At 46.6% G+C, this 15,914-nt stretch overlaps 1 protein-coding gene across 1 annotated transcript; it reads left to right on the plus strand.

Moving 5' to 3' along the window:
* Nucleotides 1-457: 457 nt before the first annotated feature.
* Nucleotides 458-9,747, plus strand: LOC119543002 (cytochrome P450 2D17-like). The gene is made up of 9 exons (XM_037847574.1): nt 458-782; nt 4,905-5,076; nt 5,437-5,589; nt 5,658-5,815; nt 6,061-6,237; nt 6,413-6,554; nt 6,806-6,993; nt 7,207-7,348; nt 7,449-9,747. The coding sequence occupies exons 1-9, from the start codon at nt 594-596 to the stop codon at nt 7,625-7,627; spliced, it is 1,500 nt and encodes a 499-aa protein (XP_037703502.1). The 5' UTR covers nt 458-593; the 3' UTR covers nt 7,628-9,747.
* The last annotated feature ends 6,167 nt before the right edge of the window (nt 9,748-15,914 follow it).

Genomic DNA, 15,914 nt, shown 5'->3' on the forward strand with positions numbered 1-15,914 from the left:
GGACCTTATTCTCCCCCATCTCCTGCTGCCCAGGGCCCTGCTGACTATCACGTCCTCCCTAAGGCCCCAAGTGTGGAAGACACACCTTGGTAGTGAAGGTCACTCCAGGAGGAGCCAGTGATGGGGGAGAAAGGGCGAGGGAATGTTCAGAGGGCCAGGGGGTAAACACATCAGGGAGGTGACAGGGTCAAGTCATCCTCTATGGGGTTGTGTTAGCCCTGAGCCCTCCAAGCAGCCTGCACTGAGCTGGGGAGGGGGCTGCTTCCCCTCCAGATCCCCTGTTCCTACCCCACTTGGGCAGGTATCCAGAGAAGAACGGAAAGAGCAACAACTTTGAGCTCCCCCACACAGACGTGGATGATTCCTCCCTGCTTATATAATCATCAATTAAAACAGGTTGGGTAAGGGCAAAGGGCATAGGTCAGTCCTTGACTCCTCTTTAAAGGCAGGGCACCACTGTGGAAACACTCTGTGTGCTGGGAGTTCCTGGTCTGATCCAAGGTGCCTGGTCTGATCGGGTTCCCAGGTGTGGACGGCTCTCTGCGTACCCACCTCCTCCCCTGCCCAGGATTCCGGTAGGCAGTGAGGCAGCCATGGGGCTACTGACTGGGGAGGTGCTGGCGCCCCTGGCCGTGGCCATGACCATCTTCCTGCTCCTGCTGGACCTGATGCACCGGCGCATACACTGGGCCCCACGCTACCCACCAGGCCCCCTGCCACTGCCCGGACTGGGCAACTTCCTGCAGCTGGACTTCAATGATGTGCCATACAGCTTCAGCAAGGTGAAAGAGCGGGTGGGCTGGGGGACAGCTGGGGTCCTGGGCAGTGCTCCTAGCACTAGACAAGGAGGTGGTAGCTGAAGCCAAAGGGTGGACAAGAAGCTGGACCAGAAGAAGCAGATGGTCAGGGGCTTCCTGGGGAGGGACCCTTGCTGGGAAAGCAAAGTGTGGAAACGACAAAGCCGGCAGGTGGTTGGGACTTAGCAGTGGGTTTGGGATCCAGCTGGACAGCCCATAGGTTATAAAAGATCCAACTGAGTCAGTTCCTCTGATGACAACCAAAGAAAAGGCCTTGGGAATGGAGGAAGGGAGGCAGTGGGAGGGGGTCCTACTGGAGAGCCCCATTTAAAGCAAGAAATTATGGGGGAAAGGGTTAAAGTGACCAGGCTCCAATCTGTCCCCACGGTGGGGCCTGTGGCCTCCCTGCTCACTCCTTGAACTTCTTTCCTCATCAGTTAAATCAGATACTGAATGAGGCCTACTGAACATTTTTTTTTCAATTATATTGAGATGTATTCACACACCACACAAACCATCAAAATTATACAACCACTAGCTCACAGTCATCACATAGATGAGCATACAAGCCCATGAACAATTTTCTAATATTTTCATTACTCCAGAACAGAAATAAGAATACAAAATAAAACCCAAATCCTCCCATACCCCTGAATCCCCCCTATTGCTGGCTTATAGTATTGGTATAGTAAATTTGTTACTGTTGATGAAAGAATATAAAATATTACTAACTATAGTCCATGTTTGCAAACTATGTTTTTTCCATATACCCCTCTATTTCTGTTATTTTTTTTCATTTGGAGTAGTTTCTGCAAGAACTTATTTACATACATGACTTTAAACAACCACTTTCAATCAAATTCACCTACACATGTCACTATACTTATAATCCAAATGATGAGCTACTATAACCTCTATTCATTCCCAAACATTTAATTTCAACTTCATTAACAATTCTCTAAATATTAGGTAACCCCTCCCCCTTCTGTAGCTTCTGTCTACCTGTCTACAGGTCCCCTATATTCTACATTTTAAGACTCTAAGTTTACATGTTCTAGTTAGTTTTTAGCAAAATCAAAATAACTGATTACTTCACTCAGCATTATGTCCTCAATGTTCATCCTTTACATACTTCAGGACCTCATTTCTTCTTACTGCTGCATAATTTTCTATTGTATATATATACTACATTTTGCTTATCCAGTCCTCTGTTGACAGACACTTGGATTGTTTCCATCTTTTGGCAATTGTGAGTAATGCTGCTATGAACATCAATGTGCAAATGTCTCTTCATGTCCCTACTCTCAGATCTGTTGGGTATGTATTGAGTAGCATAGTTGCTGGGTCATAGGGCAACTCAGTATTGAGTTTTCTGAAGAACCACCAAGCTCCTCCACAGCAGCTGTACTATTTTACATTCCCCCCAGCAGTGAATAAGTGTTCTGCTTTCTCCACATCCTCTCCAACCTTTGTAGTTTCCTTTTTGTTTAACAGCGGCCATTCTAATAGGTGTGAGATGATATCTCATTGTGGTTTTGGTTTCCTTTTCCCTAATAGCTAGTGAAACTGAGGATATTCTCATGTGCCTCTTAGCCATCTGTATTTCCTCTTTCGAGAAAGGTCTATTCATATCCTCTGCCCATTTTTTAATTGTGTTGTCTTTTTATCGTTGAGTTGTAGGATTTCTGTGTGTATACTGGATATCAAATCCTTCTCAGATATATGGTTACCAAATATTCACTGCCATTGAGTTGGCTTCCTTGTCTCCTTTTTGATGAAGTCCTCTGAAGTACAGAAGTGTTCAGTCCTGAATTCTCATTTATCTATTTTTTCTTTCATTGCTTGTGCTTTGGGTGTAAGGTCTAAGAACGTACCACCAGTCGTTAAGTCTTGAAGATGTTTCCCTATATTATCTGTAGGAGTTTTATGGTTCTGGCTCTTATATTTTCATCTTTTTTTCACTTTGACTTAATTTTGTTTTAGTTTAATTGTGAGGGTGTGAGGTAGGGGTCATCTCATTCCTCTGGATATGGATATCCAGTTCTCCCAGCACCATTTATTGAAAAGACTGTTCTGTCCCAGTTCACTGGATTTGGGGACCCTCAAAATCAGTTGACCATAGATCTGAGGACTATTTTTGAACTCTCAATCAATTCTATTGATCAATATGTCTTTCTCTGTGACAATACCATGCTATTTTGCTATTGTGGTGTTGGTATTATTAGTATTCATAATAAGGTTTAAAATCAGGAAGTGTAAGTCCTCCCACTCATTTTTAGGATGCTTTTGGCTATTTGAGTCCCCTTTCCCTTCCAAATAAATTTATAACTAACTTCCAAGTCTGCAAAGTAGGTTGTTGGATTTTGATTGGTATTACATTGAATATGTAGATCAATTTGGGTAGAATTGACATCTTAACAATATTTAGCCTTCCTATCCATTGTCTTTAACCTATTTAGGTCTTTTTTGGTTCTTTAGCAATGTTTTTGTTTTCTTTGTACAAGTCCTTACACTTTGGTTAAGTTTATTCCAGATACTCATTCCTTTAGTTGTTATTTTGAATGGATTTTTTTTGATGTATCTTGATTCAGGTCAGTACTAGTATAGAAATATACTGATTTTGCATCTTGATCTTGTCCTGCCACTTTGATGAATTTGTTTATTAGCTCAAGTAGCTATGGCATAGATTTCTCAGGATTTTCCAAATAGGATTATGTCATCTACAGATAATCAGAGTTTCACATTCCTTTCGAATTTGCATGCTTTTATTTCTTTGTCTTGCCTAAAGTCTCTCACTAGATCTTCTAGCACAATGTTAAATAACAGTGGTGATAGTGGGCACACTTATCTCATTCCTCATCTTATGGAGACTTTCAGTCTCTCACCATTGAGTATGATGCCGGCTGTAAGTTTTTCATATGCTCTCATCATTTGAGGAATTTCCTTTGATTCTTACCTTTTGAAGTGTTTTAGGATGAAAGATGCTGAATTTTGTGCATGCCTTTTCCGTCAATTCAGATAGACAGTGTTTTTCCCCTTCAATTTGTTAATGTGTTGTATTACATTGATTTTCTTGTGTTGAAATTCCCTTGTATTCCTGGAATAAACCCCATTTGTTCCTGGGGCACAATTCTTTTAATGTGCTGTTGAATTCAATTTGCAAGTAGTTTGTTGAGGATTTTTACATCCACATACATTAGAGAGATTGGTTTGAAGTTTTCCTTTCTTGTAGTATCTTTATCGGGCTTTGACATTAGAGTGATGTTTCCTTCATAGAATGAGTTAGGTACTGTTTCCTTTTTCTTCAATTTTTCAGAAGAGTTTGAGCAGGAATGGTTAAAATTTTCCTTGAAGCCATCTAAGCCTGGGATTTTCTTTGTAGGGACTTTGATGACTGATAGAGTCTCTTTAGTTGTGATTGGTTTGTTGAGGTCTTCCATTTCTTCTCCAGTTAGTAAAAGTTGGTTGCCTGTTTCTAGGAAATTTTCTTTCATCAAGGTTGTCTAGTTTGTTGGCATACAATTGTTCACAATATCCTCTTATGATCTTTTTCATTTCTCATATCTGATTTTATTTGCATCTTTTCTCTTTTTCATTTTGTCAGTCTAGCTAAGGGTTTCTCAATCTTGTTGATCTTACCAAAGAATCAACTTTTGGTTTTATTGATTCCCTCTTGTTTTATTGTTCTCCAATTCAATTACTTGTGCTTTAATCTTTGTTATTCCTTTTCTTCTACTTACTTTAGGGTTAGCTTGCTGTTCTTTCTCTAGTTCCTTCAGTTCTTCAGTTAAGTTCTATGTTTTAGCTCCTTTATCCTTTTTAAAGTGGGCATTTAGAGCAATGAATTTCCGTCTCAGTACAGCTTTTGCTGCATCCCATAGGTTTTCATATTTTGCATTCTCACTTTCACTGCTACTGATAACTTTAGTGATTCATGGGAAGTTGTCTCTGAAGAGTGGGCTCCAAGGTGAGGTCCTACTCCTGAGGCGGGGGAGACCCCAAGGGAGCCCAGGTGTCCTCGGGTTCCCCACGACACACATGGTGAGACTGGGGAGAGCAACCAGCCAGTTCCCGGGCTTAACGGCACCCTTGGGCCTCCGCCTGCAGCTGCGGGGCCGCTTCGGGAATGTGTTCAGCGTGCAGCTGGCCTGGACGCCTGTGGTCGTGTTCAACGGGCTGACAGCTGTGCGGGAGGCGCTGGTACACTGTGGTGAGGACACCTCAGACCGCCCTCCTGTGCCCATTAACGAGATGCTGGGCTTCGGGCCCCGGGCACAAGGTAAGCACTAGCAGTGGTAGAGATCCCATCCCAGCGGGAGCTAGGAGGGCAGTGACCCAGGGGTCAGAAGAGTCGATATGGTATAACTGGTGTGAGCATTGTGGAGCAGGAAAAGGACCACCCAAGCAGAAAGTGGCAGCAGGAGGGTGCAGCAGGTCTGGGGGGTAGGGGCTTCCACAACTTTGGGGCACGGGGCGTGGCCTCAGAGGGACTGGTGGGGATGCCCAGGCAGGATGTGCGGGGGACAGAGGGAGGAGTTGAGGCCTCCCTGAGGAAGAAGCAGCAGCAGCATGTTGGGTGGGGGTGAAGGGCGGAGTCCTGCAGTAGCCACGCCCACGCGATTGCCCCGCCCCGCTGCAGGTGTGGTCTTCGCGCGCTACGGGCCCGCGTGGCGCGAGCAGCGGCGCTTCTCGGTGTCCACCATGCGGGACTTCGGCCTGGGCAAGAAGTCGCTGGAGCAGTGGGTGACCGAGGAGGCCGCCTGCCTCTGTGCCGCCTTCGCCGACCGTGACGGTGAGTGCAGGACCGAGGGCGCGGGGACACGCCCGGCTACTCACGCTGACCATCCCCTCTCCACACAGGACGCCCTTTTAGTCCAAACCTTCTCCTGAACCAAGCGGTGTGCAACGTGATCGCCTCCCTCACCCACGGGCGCCGCTTCGAGTACACAGACCCGACGTTCCACAAGCTCCTGGGGCTGGTGGAGGCCACACTTAAGCAGTCGGTCTTCCTCCAACAGGTAAGAGGAGGCGGACGTTAGAGACCGGCATGATCCTGGAAGAGACCGCCGTTCCACGCAGAGCACTCCAGGGAGGGGGATTTGTTCCTGGGGGCGAGGGGAGGAAGGCCACATCTGGGAGAAGCAGAGCGAAAGAATAGGCCCAGCTCAGGGCAGGAGAAGGGCCCCTGGAGCCTGGGACGGGGCCTGGCCAAAGTGCGCTGAGCATGGAAAGGACCCAAAGCCCCATGCTGCGACCCACACAGATAATGAATGAATTGCCGGTGCTCCTGCGCATCCCGGGGCTGGCCAGCAAGGTCTTCCCAGCTCAGACTGCTCTCATGGACCTGCTGGATGAGCTGCTCACCCAGCACAAGCGGGGCTGGGACCCGGCCCAACCCCCCCGCGACCAGACCGATGCCTTCCTGGGCGAAGTGGAGAAGGTGAGAGGTGGGCTGCCTGGGACCATGTGGGGGTGGGTGTGAGAGCCCAGAGGGGCCTGGATATGGGACCTGGGCATGCCCAGTGGCCAGGAAGCCAGGCTGAGTGGCACACGGTGGGGCTTTGTTGGGAGACCCCTCCCTCTGCCACTGAGTGGGCCCTGTATGCCTGGCCCAGGCCAAGGGGAACCCCGAGAGCAGCTTCAATGATGCCAACCTACGCATGGTGGTGGCGGACCTGTTCCTGGCAGGGATGGTGACCACCTCGATCACGCTGTCCTGGGCCCTCCTGCTCATGATCCTGCACCCGGACGTGCAGGGTGAGCCCCGCCTGGGACGTGAGGGGTGGGGACTGGGAGTGCTCGGGTGGACAGTATCAAGCAGGGGTTCCAGATCTTCCTCTGGACACCAGGGACACTGCCCAGACTTGGCCCAGGATCCTGTAGCAGCTTTCCCTCCTCCACATGGACACTGCCCCCTACAGAGGGAGAATACAGTGGTCAGGGCAATGTCAGCTCCCAGCTCCCAGCTGCCTGGGCTTTGACCCACTTTTGGGTGCTTCTTTGCCCAGGTCGTGTCCACAGGGAGATCGACGAGGTGATAGGGCAGGGGCGGAGGCCAGAGATGGCGGACCAGGGGCGCATGCCCTTCACCACAGCCGTCATCCACGAGGTGCAGCGCTTCGGGGACATCATCCCCCTGGGCGTGCCGCACATGACCTCTCGCGACACTGAGATCCAGGGCTTCCTCATCCCCAAGGTACAGCCAGGCCACTCTCCCCCTGCCCAGCCTGGGGACAGTTCAGGGAAGCTTCCTGGGTGGAGTCTCTCTTGAAGGATTCCAGGTGTGTGCCACGAAGAGGGTGCATGTGCCTGTGCACGTGCAGTGGCAACAATCATGGGAGCCCCCAGCACACTCATGGCACCCCCCAGCCCAGGACTCCCTCCTCCGAACCTGGCACCTCCTACACAGGGTACAACACTCGTGGTCAACCTTTCATCGGTGCTGAAGGATGAGACCGTCTGGGAGAAGCCCTTCCGCTTCCACCCGGAACACTTCCTGGATGCCCAGGGCCGCTTCGTGAAGCCAGAAGCCTTTCTACCTTTCTCAGCAGGTGCCCGTGGGGTGCCGGGTCCTGCCCTGTTCCTGAGGGGTCTTGGATGGGCAAACCCTTGGCCACCCCTCCTCACCGAGACCCCTGTGCTCACCCACAGGCCGCCGCGCATGCCTCGGGGAGCCCCTGGCCCGCATGGAGCTCTTCCTCGTCTTCACCTGCCTCCTGCAGCACTTCAGCTTCTCGGTGCCCGCAGGGCAGCCCCAGCCCAGTGACCATGGGCTCTCTTACTCCTTGGTGACCCCGTCCCCCTACCAGCTCTGTGCCTTGCCCCGCTAAAGACCCCAACCCCCAACCCCCCCAGAGACCCTAAGCTACAATAAACCAGTCTGGCATCTCCCACCTCACTCTTCGTCCAGGTCCAGGCTGGGCTGGGGCCTCAGCTGCCTGCCCAAGTATTCGTTCCACTTCCCTTTCCAAATGGCTCCATTTGACAGATGGATATACTGAGGCTCAGAGGGTGTCTGGCTTCCTTTCTCTTCCTCCCCACATCACCCATTGAGTATGACTGTTGGCTGCCTGGGTTGATGACAAGGTTGATACAGAGGACTTGGTTCCTGGATTGTCAGTCTGGGTAGAGACAGGAATGGGCTGCTGAGAAAACAGCCACAAATGCTGGCTGGGGCTGGGAAGGGACTGCACCGGTGGTCTGCAAGAATATGTGAGACTGGGTAATTTGCTAGAAGGACTTACAGAAGCAGTAAAGCTCCTATACTCATGTCTCATAGCTGGTGTGCTGCCATGGCACACTGGGGCCATTTTGTCCTCAGGGCCTGAATGAGTTAGCACACGTACTTTGCACCCAGAATCATTGGGTTCCTCATATTACAGTGGATGAGTGCTAGTTGCACCTGGATGTGATTTCGTTGGTGTGTGCCACGGCGTCCCATGGCCATGGAGACTCAGGGTGGGCCTGTGCCCCAGGGGAGTTCAGACCACCTCCTTGCTCTTGTCCCATAAGAAAGCCAGTCCTGTGTAGTAGCTTTCCATCCTCCCAACAGGTTCTCTGTATTTGTGCACAGGGCACTGTGGCATGCTGGGCATGCCACTGTTATGGCCTGTACCAAGTAAACAGGTTCCTTTGTAAGCAGACACCAGGGTTTATAGTCACTCAGTGATTGTGACTGCTGTGATCCAAAGTCCTCACAGATTCCTGCCAAATGATACCCTCTGTAGTGTCTGTAACCCTAATGATAACAGTCACAAATTATGAGCACATTAGTGGAGTTACAAAAAGACTTCAACACTCGGTCCACTCAGTGTCGTGTTGTGTGACCAGAATGATATCATGCAGGTCTGCAGGCTTCTGTGAAACATTTTCAGGATCCAAAAGACAGAGCGAGCTTGGCAAACATGACTTCATCCTTTTGGGCATCCTGTGGAATTGTGCCAAGGGTCAGCGTCATTCTCCTCCTCTGCATCTCTCTCAAGACACCAACATAACACTGCACTTCCCTCATCACCTGACCTGTATATTTGTTCCTTCCGCCTCAGCTACTATATTTCCTTCCTCCATTTGTCACTGATTTTTACCTATATGTGTCCACCTTGGGAAGGAGCATTGGATTGCCCACTGTGCTGGTCCAGGTTGGTGGCAGCGAGGCCCTGAGCCTCCCCTCGGTCCCCTCCCTACATGTCAGATAGGGTCACTCAGACACAAACCAGCAGGCCATCTTCTGCAAGGCAGGACAGCAGCTCTCACTGTAACCCTAACCTTTCCAGATGGGGCCAAGGCACAGTCTGCCCCAACAGGCCAGTAAGGGATCCTCCTGAAGGTGCGATGTTACAGCTCACAGTTTCTTGCTCAGGGACTGCTACATCTGTAGGAGAAAAGGACATTGAGGTGATGTGGGAAGAACTGGATAGTAGGTCATACCAGCACCTAACACCTTCCTCCCTGGATCATCCAAAAAAGTGGAGGAATTAGTCAAGGCACCTTCCTGTGGTCCCCTCAAGTGTGAGCACACACTCATGAATGTTAGCCAGTCCTTCATGCTTTTAGTGCTCCCTGTTTTAGGTAACAAATATCTTAGTTGTCTGTTTCACTCCTCTTTCAAACCACTTCCACCCTGAGGATGAAATGGAACCTGCTGCGTCCATCTGAGGAGGTAGCTCTTGCTGGCTGATGAACACTATGAGATAAAAAGTGTGTTAGGCAAAACTGTGACCCCCAACATAACCCCTCTGATGTCAACTCCTTATCTTTCCCTGAACACAACAATCCCCTGACATCAACTCCTTATCTTACCCACTCTGAGCAAACCAATCCCCTGATGTCAACTCCTTACTTCTCTATCTTACTCAGCCCCCCTCTCAAAGCTATAAAATTGTATCCCCCTTTGCAAGGGGCTGTCGCCATTTTTGGCTTCGGCTCCACCTGTGCATAAATAAAACTTCCTCCAATCAAGTTTTTGGTGTCTTCTCTTCCCAGTCAAAAAACCTAACATTTTGGTTTCAAAACCTGGGACCAATACAGGAGACAAAATCTCCATCAGAAAGTTCAAAACCCACTTGCCTGACTTCATCAACTCCAGCGAATCACCTCAGGGTAAGGAGAAAGTCCTCTCTCTTTCTCTTCCAGCACTCTCTTTCTGCTCCAGGACAACATTCCTTGCTGAGGGAGAGCTGCTTCTGTAGGGTCCTGGACCCTAGGAGTGAGTGAGATGGTAAACCACCTCCCTCCACTCCCGCTGTACTTAACTGAAGTTTCTCTTTACACCATCACCCTCGTTCTAATATGACAATAGCACTTAGCTGCAGTACCATTACGTCGGCATCTCAGCAAGTGGGGTGAAGTCCCGTATGTCCAGGCCTTCTTCAACCTGCGTTGGTGACCCCCTCTCTCTGCCTCTCTCTCTACCAAACTTGTTCTACTTATTACATCCTTCTTCTCCACTCCCCTCTCCCAAAACAGCCTATCTCCAAACCCAGCTACCTCTCCTCATCCTCCCGACTCTTCCTTCAATCCCTCCAAGTATCTTCTCAATTTTCCCCTCCTCTTTATGTAACCTCTAGCATCTGTCATCTGCTGAAAAAGCTTCAAAACCTTTCAGATCTTTAACAATAGAAATGTAGAAAAAAAGGGCAGCAGGAAAAACTTAAAGAGAAAGTCAAAACTAAATCTCACACTGGAGCTTACCTGATTCTTACCTCAGCACTGAAAAAATCCCAAAACCCTACTAAACTGAAAAGAAAAACACTGCCAGGAACTTGCTTTAAATGCAGACAGCCCAGTCACTGGGTGAAACAATGCCCAAATACCTAACCCCCCCCCGCCCCGGCCCAGAGCCATACCTGCTCTGCAAGCAGGAGGGTCATTGGAAGTCTGACTGCCCCCAAACCTCTTAAGGCACAGGGACATCAGTTACCCACCAAATAAGACCCCCAACTTTAACCTTCCAGAGCTGCTGGGACTAGCAGCAGAAAACAGAAGGTGCCCAGAAACCACCCAAGGACCCACAATAATATGTCACACAAAGCCTTAGGTAACTCTTGCAGTGGCAGGTAAGCCAATAGAAAAAAATATATAATATTTTAAAACCCCGTCACCTAAGATTCTTCTGTCTACTAATAAAACTTCAGCTTCATTATTCTAACAAGTTTAATATTAATACTAACTGTATATTATAAAATGTTTGCTTAAAAACAGTTGCCAAAATGATTCTGGTAACTTAAGTATATACGGTATAAAGGATGTGTTTTCATTCAAAGGAAAAAGAAAGTAGTTTTATCCTAAATGACTGGTTGTTTCAGAAAGAAGAAAAAGAAAATGTGGGACAAAACCTGAATAGATGCAGAAAGTTGCAAAAAGTTTGTGCAAAGGGAAATTTATTTATAAGAGATATAAAGGATGTTTTTATTAAAAGGAAAAAGAAAGTAGTTTTGTCCTAAATAACTGGTTGTTTCGGAATGGAGAAAAAGAAAAAATGTACGACAAAACCTGAATGGATACAGAAAGTTGCAGAAAGTTTGCAGAAGTTGCAGAAAGTTTGTGGAAAATAAAATTTATTTCTGTGGTCAAACTCAGAAAATAATAAAAACTAGTGATATCACTGCTTAATAATAAAACTTAACAACTTAAAAAATAATTTTACAAACTATGTTGTCTGTATGTACATGTACATAATTCCTCACCCTCCTAGAAGCACCTCATGTTACCATCTCCCACTGTTCTACTATCACCCCTGCCACTCTCCTTCTGCTTCCTACACCTACACATAATACTTGTCATTCTAAAACCTTATTTCTTATGACTTCTAACCAACCTTATTCACAGAACTGTTTAAGCCATAACAAACCAAGCAGTCAACTCATGCTACTCATCCAATGAACACATCTTTACCAGCCACTACCCCATAACAAAACATAGGGACAACTCTACACCCTCCACCAGCTTTTAATAAAAGGAAAAGCCTGGAATGTTAGGCAAAACTCCCCACTCACATCATAACACCCCTGACATCAACTCTTTATCTTACCCTGAACAAACCAATTCCCTGATATCAACTCCTTATCTCTCTATCTTACCCCAATCCCCTCCCAAAAGCTATAAAATTGTACTACTCCCTTTGGGGCTCTCACCATTTTTTTGTCTTCACCCAACTGCACATAAATAAAACTTTCTCTGATCAAGTTTTGGTCTACTCTCTTCCCGGACAAAAAACCTAACAGTGTGGTCCTTGGTGTGAGGAAATGCAACCAGGTGGTGCAAATTGGTAGAGTATTAGATTAGGGTCCTGGGACTGCTGTAAAAAAATACCACACACTGCGTGGCTTCAAACAACAAATCTCTCTTGTCATAACACTGGAGACTAGAGATTCAGGCCTCCCTGATCCAGGAAGGCCTCATCAAAACTTGATCATCTGCAAAGTCTCCATTTCCATAGAGATCACCTCCACAGTTTCTTGAGTTAGCCCTTGGACATGAATTTTGGGGGATGTCCTTCAACTAGGTCAGGTGTCTTCTCTTCCAGATGTTTTACAGTATGTTGAGCATTTGCATTTACCACCAGGTATGCAAAATCCCATTCAGAGAAAGTGATTATTCCATCAGGAAACCTGGAGGCTTCCTTGGGCCACCAGAGCCATCTGATGACATCTATCTGCCAGCTATGTGCACAGTCTTTCCTTCAGGGAATTTGCCCATAGCCATCTGCACTCTCTGTCTCTCCTGCTGTTAGACAGGACAGTCCTTGCGGGCAATTGGTGCCTCAGAGGGTGCAAGAGGGATAAGTCAACCATCAGTTGATCTTGGCATTCCTGCAGCTCCCACATATCCACTAGCCCCCCGGGCCCAGGTGGCCACCTCAAGTAAGCACACTAGGACAGCCACTTGCTGGTTCCAGTCCCCTTCCAGTCCTGGAAGGTCGTTCTGATGGGCATCAACCTTTCCTATTTAATGCACCTTTAAATTCCCATTGTAATTTCCATAGACATGTGCTCCATCTAGGCAACCCTTCAATAGGCCAGTTTTCTTTTCCTGCCTGACCATATGGCCAGGTCAGTGGCCTCTACCTATGAGACAGTAAGAGCCAAACATAGAGACTTGCTTTCAGTTCTTACATCACTGCAAGGGAAAGAGCATGCAGCTCAGCCCATTTGACTGATTTCGTTTCATCTTCTCCAATAAGAGTGTTTTACCAGTTAGCCACAGTGCAGTGGCCTTCCAAACAGGATGCTGTCTGTCTGTCTTGTAACTGCCCCCCATATCCAAAACAGCTTTTGTTGGCCAGTAGAGAGCTGTTCATAGAGAATCAGCCAGGTGGCAAAAGGATGCAGCATCTCCCTTGGGGGTTTCAAACACAGCCCTAGGGGAAATTCCAGGCCATCTGCTTGGGAATACAATTGCCACTTTGCAATCCCCCAGTAGTGTGTTCTTGTATAAACCATTCCCATTTTATTATAAAACTCTTCTGGGCACTGCCTTCCTTATTAAAGTGTTCTTTTTGTCATCATCTAACACATTATGGATATTTCAGTTTTCAAGATTATATTATGCCCTTTCAGTTTCAATTAATACCCCCTAGCAAGCTAGCAATTGTATTCTCAATGGCCTAATTTGTGCTAACATATCTGGAAATGTTTTGGTCCAAAATTCCAGCAGTTTCCATTGGGTGGCACTCATGGGCTTTAGCCATAAGCTCCAGTCTGGGTAAACACATGTCACAGACACTTCCAAAATTATACTGAGTTTGCATCATAAGTTTCCAAACCCTTTGAGAGAGCTAGTGAATTTTGCCATTCAAGCATGGCCTGCTTCTTTCGTTTAGGCCCCTGTGTTAGTTTGAGGCTATGTACCCTAGAATTTCCATATTCTTTTAATCAATTCCTGAAAATGCAGACCTGTTATGGGTGGGACTTTCTAGACAGATTATTTCAATTGAGATGTGACTCACCCCATTCAAGGTGTGTGTTAATCCTTTTACTTGGAGTCCTTTAAAAGAGGATAAAAGAAAAATTTGGAGAGCTTAGGGAAGCCCCAAAGAAGCTGAGAGACAAGGACACACCCACAGAAGCTGAGGGAGCCACTGAAGCCAGAAACTGAAAGCAACAAAACCTGGGAGAGAAGGACTGGCAGATGTTGCCATGTGCCTTCCCAGGTGACAGAAATGTCCCAGATGCCAGCAGCCTTTCTTCAGAGAAGAATCTTCCTGTTGATGCTTTAATTTGGAAGTTTTCATGAACCTAGAATTGTAACTTTTAGGCAAATAAATCCCCATTGTTAAAATCCAGTCCTTTTCTGGAATTTCACATTTCAGCAGCTTTAGCAAACTGAAACAGCCCCTGTTCCAGTACCACCTCTTTAGGGAACTTTTATGGAGAGTAGCAATATTCCCAGATGTGGAATATGCAGCCTCCAAAATCCAAACAAACTAATGAGATCCTCTCCTTCTTGCTTTGTTCTACTAGGTAGGCAATGCCAGCAGTTTCTTTTTAGACACCCATGGAAAGCAACAGGTGGCTACTGCCCAGGTTATTCCAAAATTCCACCCTTTGGGCAGGCCCTTGGAACTTTGCTGGACTCATTGAATAGCCTACACTGGTCCTGTGTGTCACCATTGCATTTGCATCAGTCCTACCTTGCTCTTCAGTTGCTGATATTATCATGATATCATCAGTATAGTGTATTATTACACTTGGGACTCAGATGAAGTGCAAATCTAGCAAAGTTATGACAAAATGCTGGTGAATTCAACTAATACTGTGGCAACACAGGAAATGTAAATTGAGGACCATCCCACTTGATGAAAAACAGTGGCTGACTGCTCTCTGAGGAGACTCACACACACAACACACACACAAAGAGCATTTGTGAGATGAGTCCCTGAGTGCCAGTTTTTAGCCTGCTGCATTTTTGGCCCTGGTGAGACCATTCCAAGGACCAATCATGGCATGAACAGCTCTACCTTATGCAAGCCCTGGCAGTCAACTGGTAGCCTCTGTGAGCAATCTGCTGTTTCCGTGGGCCACTCAGGATGACTGTGCAGAGAAGCTGTTGTCAACAGCACTCCAGCTTCAGTTTCCTAAATCTGCCAGAATGCAAATACAAGAAATGGGTTGGATTTTAAAATGGGGATTTATTAATTTACAATTTACATTTCTTAGGCCACAAAGAATATCCAAACTCAAGGCATCAACAGGATGGTAGCTGGATTCTGAAGACAGGCTGCTGGCATGCATGGCACCTCTGTCTCATGGGAATGCACATGGCCTGTGTCTACTGCTTCTTCTCCCTGGGGTTTGGTTGCTTTCAGCTTCTGGTTTCAGCAGATTCCTCTGTGTATTCTGTGCAGTCTTTTGTTAGCTTCTCCAGGGCTTTTCTCTGTGATCTTCTCTTAGTTTCATCTCTTTGCTTCTGTAGTGTTTTATTGTCATGGGTTCATCTCTTTACACTTCAAAACTAGGATCTCCATTAGAAAAGGCCTGAAGCTAATCAGGTCATGATTCAATGGGTTTGGGCTTCTTTCAAGCAACCTCCCACTTAATTAAGAGTATAGGGACAGACAATAGTTTAAAAGTAAAGAGCACTCAAGACAAGAATTCACCTTTAACACATTTTACTAAAAGAAGCACTTAAGGTAAAAGGAAAAGTTTGCAATGTAAAAGATAATTGATACATTGCCAAGCCTGGGAGGCCCCTTCCTCCAGACACAGCTGGACATGAGATAAGACAGCTACCAATTCTTTCAGTTACAGAGAATTTACAACATTTTTGAGTTACAGTCAAATAAATAATATTCTATTTTTACATTAAATGATGCTCATGAACATGAATGTCTCATGAAGTGAAGCATCTCAACCCATGAGATGTTCAAGATCAAAGGAAGGTATCCACATTATCAGAGACTTAGCCTTGAATGCCCATAAAGCTCTACTGGTAAAAGTTTACTAATTAAGTTATGATTTCTGTCAGACAAATATAATACACTTTTACTTATATAAAAGTTAGAAAACAGATTAGTATTACTTGTCCCTAACTTGTTAATATAGTTTTTCTTAGTTTATTCTATTGATTAGTTTAGCCATTACATCATAATGAAAAACATACATATGATTAGGACTGTAT

This window comes from Choloepus didactylus, chromosome 8 (genome assembly GCF_015220235.1).
Source record: "Choloepus didactylus isolate mChoDid1 chromosome 8, mChoDid1.pri, whole genome shotgun sequence".
NCBI classification, from domain to species: Eukaryota; Metazoa; Chordata; class Mammalia; order Pilosa; family Megalonychidae; genus Choloepus; species Choloepus didactylus.

Coding starts and splice junctions, on each gene's coding strand:
- LOC119543002 (XM_037847574.1), top strand. CDS start 594: ATGGGGCTACTGACTGGGGAGGTGCTGGCGCCCCTGGCCGTGGCCATG. Junction 5,816..6,060: donor AGTCGGTCTTCCTCCAACAG/GTAAGAGGAGGC, acceptor CGACCCACACAG/ATAATGAATGAATTGCCGGT. Junction 6,555..6,805: donor CCTGCACCCGGACGTGCAGG/GTGAGCCCCGCC, acceptor TTCTTTGCCCAG/GTCGTGTCCACAGGGAGATC.